This window comes from Ostrinia furnacalis, unplaced genomic scaffold, assembly GCF_004193835.3.
Source record: "Ostrinia furnacalis isolate ACB-3 unplaced genomic scaffold, ASM419383v2 OfSCF7157, whole genome shotgun sequence".
Taxonomy (NCBI): Eukaryota; Metazoa; Arthropoda; class Insecta; order Lepidoptera; family Crambidae; genus Ostrinia; species Ostrinia furnacalis.
Window position 1 is genome coordinate 336,689 of NW_021137396.1, and position 20,013 is coordinate 356,701.

The 20,013-nt window shown below is 43.9% G+C and overlaps 1 protein-coding gene across 1 annotated transcript in view; it reads left to right on the forward strand.

The window, feature by feature from the left end:
• The window catches only part of crb (cell polarity complex component crumbs), a 62,172-nt gene extending 45,324 nt beyond the window's left edge, over positions 1–16,848 (forward strand). The window contains exons 30-47 of the mRNA XM_028319231.1: positions 147–239; positions 1,842–2,009; positions 2,949–3,104; positions 3,379–3,521; positions 4,264–4,401; positions 6,010–6,376; positions 7,245–7,331; positions 7,494–7,609; positions 7,921–8,065; positions 8,465–8,571; positions 8,742–8,907; positions 8,954–9,251; positions 9,856–9,977; positions 11,810–11,957; positions 14,018–14,117; positions 15,058–15,274; positions 15,837–15,950; positions 16,687–16,848. Coding sequence (XP_028175032.1) covers positions 147–239; positions 1,842–2,009; positions 2,949–3,104; positions 3,379–3,521; positions 4,264–4,401; positions 6,010–6,376; positions 7,245–7,331; positions 7,494–7,609; positions 7,921–8,065; positions 8,465–8,571; positions 8,742–8,907; positions 8,954–9,251; positions 9,856–9,977; positions 11,810–11,957; positions 14,018–14,117; positions 15,058–15,274; positions 15,837–15,950; positions 16,687–16,806 — 2,805 coding nt within the window. The 3' untranslated portion in view covers positions 16,807–16,848. The remainder of the gene's footprint in view (positions 1–146; positions 240–1,841; positions 2,010–2,948; positions 3,105–3,378; positions 3,522–4,263; positions 4,402–6,009; positions 6,377–7,244; positions 7,332–7,493; positions 7,610–7,920; positions 8,066–8,464; positions 8,572–8,741; positions 8,908–8,953; positions 9,252–9,855; positions 9,978–11,809; positions 11,958–14,017; positions 14,118–15,057; positions 15,275–15,836; positions 15,951–16,686) is intronic.
• The last annotated feature ends 3,165 nt before the right edge of the window (positions 16,849–20,013 follow it).

The window sequence follows — 20,013 nt, forward strand, 5'->3', positions numbered from 1 at the left end:
TTTGAGCCGGACGTTTGTCGTGCGTTTGCAAGACGGAAAAAGTTTTTTTTTTAGTGAGCTCGAGACCATACCACCATTTAAAGACTTTGTTCATGTTGTTTACTAATCGTTCGGTCCAAATTAATCCATTTTCTGTATTTTCTCAGGTCGTGAGAAATGCCACTTTGGTGCAAGTGAAGCTTAACGGTACCGAATACTTCCGCAAATCTATATCGGCTGCTAAACAACTCGATGCACAGGTAAATACATCTACGACTATCCACGGAGGCCACACAATGCATACATTAGCCCTCCATAAAGCACGTTAGGCTCTATTTCCTTTTATGCTGACGTCGGTGACCTACGTCGGCGGCACGTGCGTACGAATATACACTAAAGTCTGTTCGCCGAGAGTTGATAAAAAAAATTAAATATCAGAGGTTCTAAACTCATTATAAATTGCGGCCCGCTAATTATTTTTGTCGATATAATGAAAAAGTTGGTTGATTATCATTATTATCTCTTTTAAAGTTACGGGAATTATTCCGTTTAGGGTATACGTGGGGATACGGATCAAACACGTGGCGTGCATGTGTTGGATAAAAAGTATTTCATTATTATCAAGTGGCTTATAGTGTATCCCAATGTTGGGCAAAGCCCTACCCACTGTCATACCATTCATTTCGGTATTATGTAAAATAAATCTATTCAGTTTCACACATTGCGGCCCGCCGGCCAGGGCGCTTGACGACAGCTGCGTGGCTCGTACCATGGTACTCAGTGCGCGTTGTGACAAACGACGCCCGCCATACAGAATGCGATAATTAAGCGACAGTCGCTATTGCAAGACATTTCATAATATTTATCAACTCTCGGCGAACAGACTTTAGTTCTATGTAATCGTCTGCCGTTGACGAACTAGTGTATACTCGTACGCACCGCTGGCGTTGGTCATCGATGTCGGCCTAAAAGGAACATTGCTTTTCAACTTTATGATAAGCGAGTAAAGTTCAAAATAAGAAGGCATAGGTTAAGAGCGTTTACGCCGTTTGGCGCAAAAACAGTACTTTTTCAACCCGTTACAATCATTAACCAATTACATTACAAATATGTTATAGGCAGGCATAAATAATTAGGCAATTTCGTCGTCTAAATAGTCAGTTGAGAAAATATTTCGATTAGTATAGTATTTGAGAATTCTATCAAGATAAGTCCACACAGGTTTTCAAATTTCCACTTTAGCGTCAGTTTACAAGCTGAAATTTTTATAAAAATACTGTGAAAACGATATAACAAACATTTATATCCTATAGCATAGGTCCTTAGGCAAATAGTTAGTTGAGAAAATTCTTAGATTTAAGCATTTTACAATGAGAAATCACAAATTCAAAGAACGTGAAAAACCCAAAAATCAAAGTGATTTTTACACCATTATTGTTCTTTAATTCAACATAAAAATAGCTTAATATAATAAAATAACATCTTCTTTAAAATATTTACTTTGAAACGATATATATTTCATTGTTATTGTTTTGCTATAAACATTTGAAAAGTATTAAAAAACGCCGCGCGCGAATCATTTCCAATGATGCCCCTTGAAACGCCGCGCTTCGCGTAAACTATCCTAATGAGGGCTATCGTTTTAGCCCTCACCAGTTAGCGCCACTGTAGAGTAAGGTCCTGTCACTTGCTAGTAGCGATGACAGTGGCGCCAACTTGTGAGCGCTAAAGTGGTAGGAGGACTATCGTATTTGCACTCATCAAGATGGCGCCACTGTAGAGTAAGGTCCTGTCAATTGCCAGGGGTGCCAACTGTTAAGTATAAAAACGATAGCCCTCATTAAACGTTGTTTCACTCGCAGGTGCTGTACCTGGGCGGGCCGCCGCCGGCGGACGCGGCGGCGCACGGCGCGGCGCCCGGGCTGCCGGCGCCCGCCGCCTCCTCGCCGGCGCCGGCGCCCGAGCCCGCCGCCGAGCCCGAGCCCGCCGACGACGCCGCCTACTTCAAGGGCGTCATACAGGACGTGCAGGTGACGATTTGACCACATTTATTTATTTATTAATAGATACAGTTACAGTATTGTAGAATAAATAATAACTTTATTTGTCCAAAACACAATCGTGATGTTAAATAAGGTACATGTTAAAAATTTATGTAGTACATTGGTAGGCGAGATTGACAACTACCCTGCGCGCTAGTAATAAAACTGTGTTGCGGCAGAGTAGTGACAGCACGTCGTCCATGATAGCCACATAGCACGATCAAAACAGACAGTACACATTCGCTAGGTTTACTCGAATGTGCAATATTTATAAACAAATTATTGTGATAAAATAAAATATTGTATCAACCAAATGATGCAGTTTATGAGCAAAAGGATATAATGATAAAATGAATACGTCTTATTTAGTAAAATACAAAATTATTATTAACCAAGTCATACCAAAAAGCAAATTCGCTAAAAGGACATCTATGTGATATTACAGATTTATTTCTCTGAAATCTTAAAACTCATGTTTCTTCGATAGTTCTTATTTTTATTGTGACATGACAACTCTAATGCACATGACAGACGAAGAAAAATAATAAACATGACAAAGAGGTTTTAACGACTTGAACAGAACAAACGCTAAACGTTAAAGCTAAACTTTACAATTACTGTAAAATTATACAACTTTATCGCATTGACATCTCTAAATACTTACCCCTTATTAATACGTTCGTTGAATAATATTTTAAAGTAAAATGTAGTATGGAAATGACATTTAAAAACAATGTTAGACCAGTGTAACTTAGGGTTTTGGTCATTTAAGGTGGCAAATGTTACGTCAACATAATATAATTATCTTTGACTTGGAAAATCTATGGAACAAGCTCATTATGTCGATTAACTTCGTGCTGTCACCTATTATCATATTATTGTGAGTGTAGAATATTGAAATATACTTTGAAACGTATGGTATCTCAGGTGTCGAACGGCGTGAACGTGACGATCGTGGAGTTCTTCCCGCTGCAAGTGCCAGGGCTGTCGCTGCCGCCGCCCTTCGGCGACGTGTGGCTGGATCCTGCCGGCGTGCTGGCTGGCGTGCATTCCGACGATGCTTGCGCTTCACGCCCCTGTCAAGTGAGTGCTCTGCTCCTAATCTTTTAGATTTAAAGCTAGGCTGGAGTAAGTACCTAAAATTATGCAAATGATTGGAGTGTGGGAACGCAACGCAGAGAAAAATAACTAGCGCGACTGAGCGGCTGAATCAAAACCCACTACTGGCAGCTCAAAAAATTCGTCGCGTGCTCGCTACCTAGCTCCATTCTTCGAATAATAGTTCACAACTTAGTTCTGAATTTCCTCTTTAATTAACTTTTTAATTTGTGGACTCATCTTTGTATTATTTGCGCAGCACAACGCGTCGTGCAGCAACACATGGAACGACTACTCGTGCGCGTGCCCGCGCGGCTACAAGGGCAAGCAGTGCTCCGACGTGGAGTTCTGCCAGCTGCAGGGCTGCCCGCTCAGCTCGCACTGCCGCAACCTCGACAACGGGTGAGACACGTTACTTATTGCCTTACCTCCTCTTCGAGACAACATATGGGCTAGGTGCTAAGAAGAAGTGGCGGATGAAACTCTGTCACCTTTGTCAGCCTCTTTTTAATCACTAAAGAAGAACGGTCATCTGTGACCCAGGCCCGACAGAAACGAGACATACCTCAGTTTTTTGTCATGTCTTAATTAGTTAAATTGTGGTGGGTGGGTGGGTGGAAACGAGAAGTTACAAAATCCAAAAAATCAATGTTACCAGCTTCCATAATCTGTAACCTATTATTGGTACCATTTGAAAGAGCTCGTGAAGCACTTTCAGAATCAGTAACTAGTTGTTCGATATCTTGTATAGTTTAGAAATAATCGAGTGAGATCACTTATCGTTCCATATGTATAACCACCCTGTATAATCCGGCTGCATCTCCAGGTCACCGAGATACATTCCATAGCAGCTGTAATAGACATTTAGGTACATACATTTACCAATTTTGGTGATAAATAGGCATTTTGTATTAGTTTTTGTATAACGCCTGAACAAAAACAAAGGGTAATATTTTGGTGTTATACATAGATTTCGATTATAAAAAATATGTAATTTAACTAATTAAGACATGACAAAAAAACTGAGGTATGTCTCGTTTCTGTCGGGTTTGGGTTTTTTTTTGTATGGGGCGTGACCGTTCTTCTTTGGACTTTAAATGAGTTTTATTATGGCTTTTTGTTAGTGACGTGTTTTATTTGGCAGGTACGAGTGCGTGTCGGACGCGACGTTCGACGGCGTGAACACGACGCTGTCGTACAAGATGCGCGTGCCCACGCCCATCGGGCTGGCCGAGCCGCCGCCGCGCCCCGACCCGCCCACCTCGCTCACCATCACCTACAGGTATGCCGGTGTTCTCTAATCTAACAACCCTATCAAAGATACATATGATAAGTTTCTGATAGCTTGGAAGAAGTTAATATGAAAATTACTAATCGACGGTTTTTATGTTAAGGAAAAATTGGTGTTAGTGATAGACAAGTTACGGGTGAGTGGTAACAGCATCCTAAGAATGTTGACAGAGGATTCGCATGCTTTATTATGTTATTAAGTTTTATTTTAATGATAATCGAAGTAGAGCGGCTCCTTCGGGTGTTGTCCGTATGAGATGTCTCCGAGGTACATTACTATATTTAAAATTAAAAAACCAAAATAAAACAGTGTAATTTTATTTATTATTATTTTAATAATGTAGCAATTTTAGTTATAATAATTCCATGTATGCGTGTTTGTCTTGTTTAATTAATTTTTTAATTTGTGTTGAGCGGCTATTCTAGTTCAATAAAGTCCTAGTATCACTGCGACCGTTATCGATCTATTGTGATCGCCGCTGTTTTCCTTACAGTTCGCCTCCGAGTCCTGCATCCATTAGGAAGTGCAGTATCTTTTGAGGGGCGATATGTTTTACATCTTGTGGGCTTAGGATGTGTTTGCCCAGGTGTAAGCTCCGCTTGCGCATCAGAGGTCCGCAGTCCGTGAGCATGTGTAGTGGCGTTTCATCTGCCTCTTGGCACATCCTGCACGTTCTTGTTTCGGACAGTCCCATAGTGGACAAGTGCTTGTTTAAGCTGCAGTGTCCAGTGAGGGCTCGAACTAAGATGCGCATTTTGGTCCTACTCAGTCCTATGATCTGCTTAGAGCTTTTTCGATCATAGGCTTTTATGAGAGCTTTGGAATGAGTTAATCCTGGCGTGTCTGACCATGCCATAAAGGATTTGTTTAAATAGATGTTCTCCAGGGTCATTCGAGCGAGACTTTTGGGAACACCACAAAAGGGTTCTGGACCATATTGTGTTCCCTCCGCTCCCGCTCTGGCTAGTTCGTCGGCATTTTCATTGCCCTCGATTCCCGCATGACCTGGAACCCATCTCAGCGTTACTCTGTTTCGTTCTCCTAGAGTATTTAGTCGACTCATGCAGTTTTCTACCAACTTTGAGGTGATTAAGTTGGAGTTTAAGGCCAGCAGCGCGGCCTGACTGTCTGAGTTAATGTAAATTATGTGGTTGGCATAATTTTTTCGCAGGTTAGCTTCCGCACATTCAATAATGGCGTAGACTTCTGCCTGAAAGATAGAGGCAAATTTGCCCAGGCTTTGAGATAGCCTAAGCTTCGGCTGCTCTCCATACACGCCAAAGCCTACGTTAGGGCCCATTTTTGACCCATCAGTAAACCATATAAGGCTGCCCTTCTCACAGGTGACTTGCTTGTTCAGCCAGTCCTCCCTGTGTGGTATTTCCACTTTGTAGTTCTTTTGGAAGCTACAACTTGTCTTGTTGGTTGTCCTAATAAATAAAATAAAATAAAATAAATTAACAAAAAAGGTTCTGTTTTATGTGAAATAAATGTTTTTACACAAACATTTTATGACCTGACTTATGTATTTACCTGTGATTTCACAATAAAAACAATTTGAATTTGACTTTAATTGAATAACCACAATTTGTGTCGCAGGACCAAAGTGGGCGGCACATTATTCCACGCGGAACTTCGGGACCCAGCCGGCGGCGAGCCGATGTGGTTCACGGTGTCGGTGTTCGGCGCAGTTGTAGGCGTTCAGTGGCGTCTCGGCGCGGGCGTGCCGCGGGTGGCGCGCCTGCGGGCCGGCGCGGCGGCGGGCTGGACGTCGCTGCGGCTGCGGCTGGCGCGCCGCGAGCTGGCCGGCTACTTCGTGGACGCCGACGGCCACGAGGAGCTCGGCATGAAGGCGCCCGTCGACGCCGCCGCCTGGCAGCGCCTGCTGACTGACGGCGATCTGCACCTCGGCGGCGTGGGGCCCGCGCCGCCTACGTCTGCGCCGCCTACTACACTGCCGCCGCAGGTATTCAACTTTTACTCCATTAACACCCATTTATAGGTAGAAAATACCTACTGATATTCTATCTATATATACAGGGTGTTAGGTAAATGGGTATATGAGCCGACACTAGTCCATGTTAACATGGTCATATAAATGGTATAATGAAGTCAGAAAATTGATATCTTCATTTTAACTATTTTATTTTTCATACAAATCGGATTTTGTAAAATTTATTTTGTATGACAATTAAAAAAATTAAAATCATGATATCAAATTTCTGACTTCACCATACCATTTATATGCCTATGTTAACATGGGCTAGTGTCGGCTCATATACCCATTTACCTAACACCCTGTATATATAAAAGACAGTCGTGTTAGTTACTCCACTTATAACTCAAGAACGGCTGAACCGATTTAGCTGAAAATTGTCAGGAAGGTAGTTTAGAGCCAAGAGAAGGACATAGGATACTTTTTATCCCGTTCGAAATTAAAAAAAAAGTCTGCTTATTTATTGCCATTAAGGCGAAACAAAGTTCGCCGGGTCAGCTAGTATTTCAATAATGGAAGCGAACTTATCACTCAATAAAATGGAGCACACTGAAAACCAGCGTCGTGATTTTCCTCACCGGGGGCCACGACATATGCTGAGTGGGGTCCCATTGCGATGGGCATCGCTGTGCGACAAAGTGGCACTGCTCAGTTTATTTTCTCTTCCATTGCATATTTTGTTACCTCTGCTGTCTTGTTTGCTTTTTTTATTTACCTCTTTTGTCTTTTGTCATGTCCAAGGCAATACATGTTTCTTTCTTTCTTTCTTTCTAAAGTTAATTTAAAAAAATCTTTCAACATTTATCATGCATACAAGTAATTATATTTTTTTTTCTAGATGGATAACACAACGGACCCCACTATGTGGGAAAACTCGGAGGGAGAAGACTTCGCCGCTGATAACTCTGTTGGACTTTACTTCAAGGTATTTCTATTTATTTTCATTGTAAAAATAAGCTGATAAATATTTAGTATTTGTATTAGTAGTAGTAGTAGTTAGTATTTAGAATATAGTGCAGATTAATAATCTCCCAAATCTGGCATGGCGCCACTCCATGACGTCACTACATTTAGTAATTGTGCGCAGGGCTGCATGGGCGCGGTGCACGTGGGCGCGCTGCTGCTGCCGTTCTTCACGGAGGAGGAGCTGTTCGTGGGCGCCGCCGCGCAGCTGCTGGCCTCGCAGCCGCACTATGCGCTGATGTGAGTGTTCTATAGTCTGGTCCGTGAGCACGTAGAATTTTGTCCAATGACCCCAAGCTACCCATCCTTATCGCTCGCGCGTAATTATTCGCGACTGTGCGACGGGCGCCCGCAGTGAGTGTGCGAGCGCGATAGCAACATAATTACGCGCGAGCGATAAGGATGGGTAGCTTGGGGTCATTGGACAAAATTCTACGTGCTCCCGGACCAGGCTTTAGATGCTATGCGTCTGACAATCAACCGACGAGTCTCGTGACGCGTAGTGTCTGCATGTGTGGCCTACTTTATAACGTGTCATGTTCCTTCCTCAGGTCCGGTCGGCCGTGGGGCGCGGCGGAGGGCGTGGCGTGCGCGCTGTGCCTGGAGCAGGACTGCCAGCGCGGCGGCCACTGCGCCGACCTGCGCAACTCCTACGCCTGCGCCTGCCCGCCCGGCTACAGCGGCGACTACTGCCAGGTAACTACAGAAAACAGCAGTTGCAGCTGCCACAAAATCAAAAATATTTTATTCAATTTAGACCACTGGTGGCACTTATGAACGTCAAAATATAGTAATAAAAAAAGGTAGCCCTTATGGGGCACTTTACATGTCTCCTTCCTTATACAGCGCAGGAAGCCGAGCAGCCTGCGTTGCGTGCTGTTCCACTCATTTTATTGTTACTTTCGTGTCCATGTTGACCAACGATAAGCTCTTGGCCTGCATCTCACGAATGGAAAGTGGTGATTAGGCCGAAGGTGGAAGCGAGCTTCACCCGGAATCCTCAACCACAGAGAAACTGGTTACCTTACCTCTAATTTTTGTCACTGTCACTCATCAGCTACATATGACAGTAATATTTTGTCCTGTATTCTACAGATCGACATAGATGAATGTGCGGAGAACCAGTGTCAAAATGGAGCCACGTGCCAGGACGGAGTGGCTTCTTACACTTGCCTGTGTCCCGAAGGCTTCGACGGAGAAATGTAAGTTACTTTTGTCTATTTAAATTAATAAACTTACTCTTTTGTTTTCGATATAATTTACTTGTACTTTTGATCGTTTCGCTTGTCGATGCCGTCAGCTTGGGTTAGCTACGTTCGGGGATCGTTATCGCCCGGGTTCTTGTAGATGAGTAAGTGAGGTTTGTGCGCAGGTGCGAGCGCGACATCGACGAGTGCGAGAGCCAGCCGTGCCTGAACGGCGGCGCGTGCAGCGAGCGCGCGGGCGGCTACACGTGCGCGTGCGGCGCCGAGTGGAGCGGGCCGCGCTGCGCCACGCCGCGCCACCGCTCCTGCGCGCACCGGCCCTGCGCGCCGCACGCGCTCGCCTGCCGCGACCACCCGCCAGGTACACACGAGCGTGCAGCGGCGTGCAGCGAGCGGGCGGCTACACGTGCGCGTGCGGCGCCGAGTGGAGCGGGCCGCGCTGCGCCACGCCGCGCCACCGCTCCTGCGCGCACCGGCCCTGCGCGCCGCACGCGCTCGCCTGCCGCGACCACCCGCCAGGTACACACGAGCGTGCAGCGGCGTGCAGCGAGCGGGCGGCTACACGTGCGCGTGCGGCGCCGAGTGGAGCGGGCCGCGCTGCGCCACGCCGCGCCACCGCTCCTGCGCGCACCGGCCCTGCGCGCCGCACGCGCTCGCCTGCCGCGACCACCCGCCAGGTACACACGAGCGTGCAGCGGCGTGCAGCGAGCGGGCGGCTACACGTGCGCGTGCGGCGCCGAGTGGAGCGGGCCGCGCATACGTACATACCGATACCGCATATGTACGGTCAACAGCACGTCAACGTAAACACTGTTGTATCTTACGTAGTTGCGATAGGGGCGACTTTGCAACGAAAATGTATAGCTTGATGTGCTGTCGACTGTACATACCGAGCCATGTAGCGGCGCGACACGTGGCGTGACAATGTAGCAAAGGAAAATATGGCGCCGGAAGATTAATTTTTCTTTGCAGGTGGACGTATTTCTCATACAGGATGTCCCTAAATTAGCACGTCACACTGACACCAAAGGTAGAAAGGTAGGCTAATTTAGGCCATGCATTGAGATGCAGTCTACAAAGAAATACCCGCCGACCCGCCGACATGAGTCGTTGACACTTTGTCAAGTACAATGCGTCGACAGTTTTTGAAATAAAGTCACCTACACTAAGCCGCCGCGAGCTGTCAGCGGGCTTGGTGTAAAGGCATAATTCCTTATCCTGTGTTATAATTCGTACGCACTTTTCACCCACCGTGTGACTAACGTTTATTCTTGTGCGCAGAGCCGGCGACGGGCAACAACTACACGTGCGTGTGCGCGGAAGGCTGGGAAGGCGTGCACTGTGAGGCCGCCTTCTGCGAGCTGACGCCCTGCCTGCACGGGGACTGCGTCGTCGATAACAATGTGAGGCGCTGTTCTGAAGTGGAATTGTGTAAAGCAATCTTAATCATTTGACAGTTCATAACGTACGAAGAAGTCAGTTATACAAAGCGTTTGACAGAATAATCGTACGCTATGAACTGTCAAATGATAATGATTGCTTTACACAATTCTACCTCTGTACTTTAATGACAAGCCATAAAGTACATTATGTAGATGCATATTGTGAGAGTATACTACGGACCTTTCTGAGCGTGCAATTTAATAGTTTAGAAGACGCCCGTTTTCACCATCAATCCCTAATTTTTAAGTGACCCCTATGAAAACCAAATTCCTATTATGTGTTACCGTAAAGGTCATTTAAAAATTAAGGATTGATGGTGAAAACGGGCATTAAACACTCAACATTGCGTACTTTGATAGACCTTTTTCCGGGCAAATACAGTCTTTAAAATATAATTCAATAATTATATATTATATAACGATAAATAGTAATGTTGATGACCTCTCTTTAACCGCAGCGAATCTATAAAACGATTATGAGGAAAATCGTAACTTTAATGCAATTACAATTAAATATTTCCTCGCGTTTATTTAGACATCAATTGAAGGTTGAAGGAAGACTACATTTGCATAAGGGTGCACGTGTACCAATCTTCATTTAAGCCATGAAGCAAACTTGAATCTATGTTTTCGTATGGCATACAACCTGATCGAGCTAACTGTATACTTCGCTGGAATGCGATTCTCCCTGTCATTTACCCGTACATTTCCCCGCGTTCGCCCCGTCCGTACCAGATCGTCAATGTATAGCCTGACCAGGAACATAAAAACCCTGGCATAGAGGCGCGTCAATTGCATTTGATAGTGCAACACTGAGTACAGTCGTACCTGTGTTAAATTAATAGGCTAACTTTATGTATCAGGATTCAGGATTACGGGCTAATTATATATTTTCATAAATTATTGGTTTAAATAAATTAAATGAAACCATCAATCGAGTTAGTAGGATTTATTTTATTATTCATCAATAATCAAATTCAGAACTTGAATATTCAACTGCAATGTTTGCTCATGAACGCTTCAAACTCGGTACTTCTTTCCCAATTTCATAAAATTCAACAATTGGAAAGTGACAAAAAATTTTAAAATAGGTAGTTGAAACAAACCACAGCTAATTTTCATAGTGGACTGTACTACGCGATAAACATGTCAGTCAATTTGACAACCTTTGTCGGAAACATTATTCAATGAAAATATTGTCCGAACCCTTATATTTCTCTTCGACAAATACTTTAACACATTGTGAACCACTTTTCTTTCACGACTATAAAAAGATTTTAGCAATTTAATTCACAAAATCAATTGCGCACATTTAAAATAAAGTTTGTTTACACTTTGACAGCAATAGACTGACATGCAAGGTGACATGTCAATGAAGTTTTCAGTTACTGTTGCCATTAAAAGAAATTAGTACCATTAGTTTTCCGCAACATGGCGAGGGTTTTTATGTTCCTGGTCAGGCTATAACGTTACGGTCGCAAGGTACGCAGTTAACTCGACCGGGTTGTAATTAATTCGACTTTGGGCGGTGACACGAGACACGAGTGGCACAAATTGTCCTCGGGAACACTCACGGCCTAAAGCCTGGTCCGTGAGCACGTAGAATCGCGACTGTGCGACGGGCGCCCGCAGTGAGTGTGCGAGCGCGACAGCAACATAATTACGCGCGAGCGATAGGGATGGGTAGCTTGGGGTCATTGGACGGGATTCTACGTGCTCACGGACCAGGCTTTAGCTGTGCTTTGGTTTATGTGCTATTGACATGTTTGACATTGACGTCTGTTTCGTGGCAGACGGTGTCGTGCGTGTGCCAGGAGGGCTACAGCGGGCGGCGCTGCGAGACGGAGCGCGACGTGTGCCTGGAGGCCGGCGCGTGCCTGCACGGCGGCCGCTGCCTGCCCGCGCGCCGCGCCGCCCACCGCTGCGACTGCGCCGGCACCGGTGCGTATACGGACCCGCTGTAAAACGACCGAAGTATCCCATATAAAGTCTGGTCGCCGAGTTGCACAGTCACTGCTAACGCCCGTCGCACAGTCGCGACAGCAATATAATTACACGCGAGCGATAAGGATAGGTAGCTTGGGTTCATTGGACGAAATTCTACGTGCTCGGCGACCGGACTATAGACGTGTTTATTGACAGTATAAAGCCGGGTCTCCAGCGCGTTTTTGCCCTACACAATCAACAAAAACATGTCAACATTTTTGTAGGCAATTTTGTTGAATGTTGAGATGTTTTTGTTGATTATGTAGAGCAAAACACGCACTGGAGACCCAGCAAATAACTAAACATAATTTATTTCGAAATCTAAATATCACACCTAGGTTCTACATCTGTTGTTGGGTATTTATTTCATTGAGCAGTTAAATCGGAACACTTCAAAAGTCGATATTTTGACTCTTATCAAAAAAGCATCACAAAAATGGTTTCATCAGCCCAAACACAGAATGCGTGTCACGAAACAATATGCGCGCGTATGTTATCAACGACGCGTCGCAATCTTATCGCCATCGGCCGTGATACTGGCCGATACTGCAGATAGCAGCGCCACCGGCTCCCAAACTGGGAACTAAAACCAATGGTATTACTTTACTGTAGCATTTTCCGCTAAGATAAAATTGAGGACACGCTACTTTATTATCTTTTTTATGATAATTACTTTTGTCAGTGTCATCCGACAATACTATGATTCACTTGTGTTGAACAATGTCTAAGAAATAATATTTCTCAATTTTAAGTGTTATTCTCAAAGTTAATATTGTTTGTGCTTTCCTGATTGTTATAACATTAACCATTAAGTAAACAGACACATATAAAATATGATTTATTCCGACTAGTAAACAGTAGCGTAATGTGTCACCGGGGAATATGAATGAGTGAATAATCGCTGACGTCAGCCGATATCTCCAAACCCGCGGTTTGCCAACCGCTGGCCGCGAGGTTACTGGGCGTGAGGCTTCGGCTCCGTGTGTCACAGTGTCGCAGGCGGAGCGTCTGTGTGTCAGGTGTCTAGTGTTATCACCTGGATCGTGTCGGAAAGTGACTGTGTCAACACTGAAACTGTGTCGGTGGGACAAGTGGAGTGGATAGATAGTTCGAAGGAATGTGATCGATTTAGAACATTGGGATAGTGTCATTGTTAGCATCCTAATTAAACACTGCCTACGTGACTATGATTGCAATGCAAATTGAATGTTAATTAGTTGTTGTTTTCTTGGTGGCTGTGCCCGTGGATTTGGTGTGATAGTGGAAGTGCAGGGACGATGATCACAAGATGGCAGGAGCGACGACGATATTTATTGCTATTATAGTTTTGGGTATTAAGTAGTTTTTTTTTAATTAACGTGTTATATGATACTCAATATGAAATAGTTTTGTTAAATTTCTTTTATCATGAAAATACAGGTAGGCAGTAGTCATCACAAGTGACATTGATTCGATAATTTGTTTAGATAAACCAGCCGATAATAGCGTATAAATTGAAATTGTAACACTATCACTTCATGTTAACAAAATTTGAGTTACCATCCTTTGTGGTGGTATGACTAACTTGAAAACTTTTAATATGTGGATGTGAAATCCCCAATTAGGGCAAGATTTTCATTATGAATCACTCTGTCATGTTCACACAATTAGAAAACCGATTTTGTCCGAATATAACCTTGATTTCTAGAGACGTATAATAGGGACCGTCGTCGTAACTTTATTGTATCGCCAGCGCCTGCGCAGCGTTTACGCGGCGGCTGCTGACCGTCGAATTTAAGGTCGTCTTTCGAAGTAAGCGTCACAGACGCAGCGTCTTTAGCTTTGGTCTACGCTGCGCTGGCGTCGCTGTAGCTGTATTTAATATTTTTTTTAAAGTTTCGTGTGTCACGCTGCTTAGGCACTGGTGATGTGGGGATTCCTTATATTTTGTAATACTTTATCAATTAAATTCAGATGTATTTTACAAGCTTTTATTATATTGATGACTGTGTAATCGGGTATTGTTGTGGTTGCAGGCTGGACGGGCGCGAGCTGCGAGCTGGACGTGGACGAGTGCGGCGCGGGACTCGTGAGCTGCGGCCCGGGCGAGTGCCTCAACCTCGAGGGCAGCTACACGTATGTATCATTGAATTGTAACTAGTGGCCGTGGTACATGCGAGAGGAGAGTAGTTCACATAACCGGTAAACTCCTTCACTGGGCATCATACATAATGTACAATAGTATGTTCTAAAAACCCTTACCCATGTGACCTGCAATAAATTATTTAAATTTGAATTAAATGGACATACTTTTTGGGAGATGTTAAAATGTGACATTCAAAATCGCGAATCTTTCATAGATTTTGTATGGAAAAGATAAACTACCCCATCACTTCCTCATCAACTCAATGGACCTTATTGTGCTTTCGAAGTTACTAAAACCATATTTTGCACTAAAATAGAAAGACACGGTTCTTAACGCTAGTCTGCTTGAGACCACGGCGGCAGAATAGCAACCGAAACGTCAAGCCGTGAGTACATAATGTAACTCATTAATATTTTAAATGTCACGTTAAGACCCGTGTCTTTCTATTTTAGTCGAAATGGAACGCGAAAATTAAAAATCTTATTTTGCAGTCATTCAAAATGATTTTTGAGAGCTAGCTTAGGCAGAATTTAGGCTAGAATTGAGTGTAAAGTACGGCCAACTAGCAGCGATACAAAAGGGGTCGATTCGACTGTCGAACTGATAATCTATTCTGTCTCTTTCCATCCCAAATTGTGTAATTTGTCGTAATGTTTCGTTCTCCCCCAAAATATGTCAAAGTCAAACCCTTAGGCTGGGTTGCACTATCTTACTTTAACTTTGACAAACATCAAAAATCTGTCAAATTCCATACAAAAAGCACCGGTTATCGTCATAGTTACCGTTAAAGATATAGGTGGTGCAACCCACCCCTACTATTCTAAATGACCATGACATTGGGTTTGTTTACATTTGGTATCTCTTCTCGTTGGCCGTACTTTAGTTTAACGGTCTACCACCCAGACTATAATATTATTTTCATGTCCACAGATGCATATGCGCGCCGGGCTTCTGCGGCAACGAGTGCGCTTTACGCGACCCGTGCTTCGAGCCGGCGACGGTGACGGTGACGGACGAAGAAGCCGGCGGCAACACGTCGCTCGGCCCGTGCCGTCACGGCGGCCGCTGCGAGCAGCGCTGCACCGCCGCCGCCGCATACGTCTGCCACTGCGTCGACGGCTGGGGCGGACACAACTGCACGCAGCAGGTCGGGAATAATCATTGTTGATGTGTTGTTTGTTGCTTTGGAGGGATGTGCTGTTGTGGATAGAGATAATTCATAATTATTATTGAAAGTTTGTGGATGGGAGATAATGGCGAAATTCATAATTGAAAGTTTTTTCTGTCTGTTATGAATTTACAGACCTGTAAAGATCCAAACGTATTATTCGCTGGCTTTATTGGATCGACAAAATAATTACTAATAAATTAACAATGTATTACATATTATGGCTACGATACGTTTACAAAACAAAGCAAAGTATACATTTTACAGTGTCATTAGGAATGTTGGTTTAGCATGGTACGAAAGATGACCTGTAAGGAGGACCAACGTAGGTACTATTTTTGTGGTGACGTATTTGGCCAATGGAATCAACAATCTAATGTATTTTTACGTAAGTAAAAGTGCTTTTCTAAAGCCTATATGCATAAATAAATTAGTTTTATGAGTATTTTGATAATATTACTATTTTGAAGATGGAGGAGAACACCACTGATTTTCGCGTAATGTTTTGATTCCCGGCTTGACAAAATATTATGTGTTACAGGCGGTAGCAGCGGGCTCGGAGAGCGGCGCGTCGGCGCCGGTGCTGGTGGGCGTGGGCGCGGCGCTGCTGGCGCTGGCGCTGGTGGGCGCGGGGCTGGCGGCGCTCGCCGCACAGGTAACTACGCTCCATTACTAGGTCTTAGGCGGGCTTTAGAATCGCGCTGACCGCTCGCTGATCGTCGGCGCTGACTGATCAATATGTATGTAATTGAAGGGAACGTTCCTGAGTGACGCTGATCGCTCGGCGCCGACGCTTCATACACTTCGGCTGTCAGCGCTGACGGTCAGCGTGCGTCAGTTTGACTCTATAACCAGCCTTAAGCTGCAATCAAACCAATGTGTGCAGATCGCGTCGGCGATGACGATCACTGCGCATGCATAGGCCAATGACAAGTGTCGCACGTTCTGTCATTGGCCTATGATCGTCATCAACGACGCGATATGCACGCGTTGGTAAGGCTGAAAATTTATCTAGCTGTAGCGTTCGATTTGCGATCAGATTTAAAAGTTATGGCACAAAGGACAGTCGACTAAAGCCTGGTCCGTGAGCACGTAGAATCCCGTCCAATGACTCCAAGCTACCCATCCTTATCGCTTGCGCGTAATTATGTTGCTGTCGCGCTCGCACACTCACTGCGGACGCCCGTCGCGCAGTCGCGACAGCAACATAATTACGCGCAAGCGATAAGGATGGGTAGCTTGGGGTCATTGTACAAAATTCTACGTGCTCGCAGACCAGACTATAGTCAACAGAAATCATGACAGATTTAATGTTACGTTACGGCAACTATAATGAACCCTACTATTTATAAATATTGTTTTAGAAGTAACATTTTGATTGTTATATCCAGGCGCGGCGCAAGCGCGCGACGCGCGGCACGTACTCGCCGTCGGGGCAGGAGTACTGCAACCCGCGCGCCGAGATGATGCACCACGCGCTCAAGCCGCCGCCCGAGGAGCGCCTCATCTAGCGCGCCGGGGACACGCGGTCGAATCAAGCCGACGCACGACATGTAAGGCTTACTGATCTTACCAGGCCTGTTCATCTCCGCGAGTTTACATCGAAAACAAAACACGCACGATGGCCCACCTACAGGATACTATTCGACAAGGCCTCACATACGAGCGAACATTGACTCACGCACGCGTATTCTTGTGTATGATGGAACAAAATAAAGAAAATGGTGTACTAAATACTGTGCAGTATTTAACTGCCTAAATAATAATAAAAACACAGAATGTACTTTTTTAAGTTGCCTCAAGACACTGAGAGGTAAATAAGTAGTTAATATTATTCATGATAATTCATGCTAAATCATGTATTTCCTCCGCCATTTTCCGCAGTTTGGCACCTCACGTCACATCATTTTACCGAAGTCAGCCCTATAGCTTCGGCGCAGTGCCGATCACTGACGTTTGTCAACAAAATGGTGCTTGACTCTCATAAAGTTAATATTCCTTCGGAATAGAGCAACAATCACGAGCTGTCAAACGAAACCAAAAATGAGATGTCATATGTGTGTGTAAAAATAAATATGTGTGCATGTCAGTGATGTATGTATGTCGTTACTTTTCACATGAATATCGATATCGATGAAATATTAATTAACACCTAACAGTAATAATATTAATAGAACTAAGAAAATAAAAAAAAAACTCAGAAGATTAAAATTATTAAACTTATTATATTTGAAAGAGTGATAGTTACAAACATCAAGACATCCATACAAACTTAAAAAAAAATAAACAGGATTTTACGATATTTTTATAAAAAACTATGAATTGAAATTTTCTTTGTGCCTCTTAGTGTCACTGTCTGTCAAATCTTTTGCAAAAATGGTTCTATTGACGTGACGATGACAGCATCACACATCTCTTTTTATCACACAGGGTTGCAGATAGTGACATCTTGCTCTATTCCGAAGGAATATTAACTTTATGGTTTAAATAGCATTTGTTATGTTCCAAACCTACAAGTTGGTCAGCGCGACCTTAAGGTGGCTCCTTCCCCGAGCGTGTGTCGGCTCGGCGGCGACGAACAAAGCGACGTCGGCGGACGTCCACTCAACCAAATGCTGGTGTACTTGTGAAACGTGCGAGTGTAATATTTTATACGTGTGTGACTGTGTGCGTGTGGTGACTCAACTCGTAGGTTAAGGTCGGAGCGGGCCCGTCGCAAATAAATTCGCAGTGAACGGCTGCGAATCGAAATCGGTGGGCCCGCTCCGTTTAGTACATAAGAATAGACAAATTTATATACTGACAAAAATAATTTTATTAGTATCGAATCTTTGCGCACTCCGTGCGACCCGTAGTACATAATATATCCACTCGATCATGTACCGATTGAACGATGTGCCTGAAATGCAAAATTTTAAATTTTTACTTATAATTGTAATGTATTGTGATCGTATGCAAAGCTGCGACTATGAAATATTAGTGTAACGTAAGATAGGGACGGGTTTATGAGATGGTAATATCAGTCGCGGTGAATACGGGGATGAGCGTAGATAGTAAGGCGTCGGTGTTCTGTACACGCCGCGCCGGGCCCGCGCGGACCTCGCTCCACTACTGCTGCCAGCGTTGCCAGACGTCCCGATTTTTAAATCAAATTTAAATGTCCCGCGCGGGACAGGCTCGATCCCGCTTTTCGGAGAGAGACACTTCACCAGATTATTGTTTGAAACGCCATATTATTCTAAAGAATAAAACTTTTTTAATTTCTATTTTTGAAGACGAATTTAACGATAGAGTAAATCTGATTTAAAATATTATTTTTTTGTTAAAATACATTTTCTATGGCTACTTTTGTTATCTATTGTCACATAACGTAATTTTAAGTCTAATAAAAAGATAAATATTTGAAAACCTTTGATTATATACGTTTTTTTACTATCCGCTTCTGACGGAAGAATCCCGCTATTTTCACTCAAAAAGTACCAAAGTCCCGCCTTGGCGAAAAAAAAAAACTGGCAACGCTGACTGCTGCGGAGGCAGCTCGCGCCGACAACAATACTCTGTGATAGCATACATCATAAGCGCAGGCCGCCGCGGGCCCCGGCGAACTTAGCCAGTAAGTTAGCTGTAAGGAAACGAAAAAGCGTGCAACATTCTAAATTACATTGTAGTGAAGGCGGCGCCGCACACGCCCGCGCCCCGCCCGCCCCGCGCACATCTGCTCTGCTGCTCTCATACTTGCGCTTCTACTGTTCTTAAAATCTAAGCCGACATTTATTTATTGCGACACTAACTTGGGGGTTTTCAGTTTGAAACCAGCAAGCTCAAGTGTTGAGAGCATCACTGTATTAAGGGCCGATTCTACAATTCTAATAGCTAATCACTGAAACCTTCTATGGGACCACTGTTTTAATATTACTTGCATAATTATCATAGGTGTAATATTGTAGTATTGGTAGTGTTTCGTCGGCCTCCTCGAAAGGTTTGCGGGTTGTAGAAGCGGCCACGCGTGCGCGGCGCGCGGGCGGCGGCTGCCCGGCGGCGCCGCTAGTGCCTTAACCACAAGTCTGTATATTGAGAGTTCTATACACTTTTGTAATCACTTTAGGCCTCGCGGCACTCTCTAGTTCGTAAGTACACTTATCTGTACAGTAAATTATGTAGACTCGTAGGGTAAGGCGAGGAGGTATATAGAGGACATATTTACCCGCGTAACCGAGAGTATTATCTATGAATTTGTACCTTTAAATTTGCTCAATCGAGAGTACTTATGCATTCCGACTTGTGAAGTTTTATTTAGAGATCTCCAATGAATTGTTTTTAAGTGACAGATTTTTTATATTGTGATATTATGTTTGAGCTGAACGGACGGACTATACGCGCCAATAGACGTTGGCAACTTTGCAAACGAGTAAAGCATAACTTTGTACTTAGTTATGTGTATTAACTTATTTCTGTATAAATCTTAAGATCACAATAATTCTATTTAAATAGGATTTTTTCATATTATAATTTTAAAAAAAGTCTATTGTCGAGGACTATACTTAATTATTATATTTCTTGTGTAACCTTTATATGCATTTATTTATTGTAGCCTCTTGTCGGTTATTTTCTTTTTTGTATATATTTTACTCATTGTACCTTTCAGTTTTACAGTTACTAGAAAAAATAATGGAATAGATTTAACTGGCCTTGTTCAACGAGGTTCATGGTATGTACTT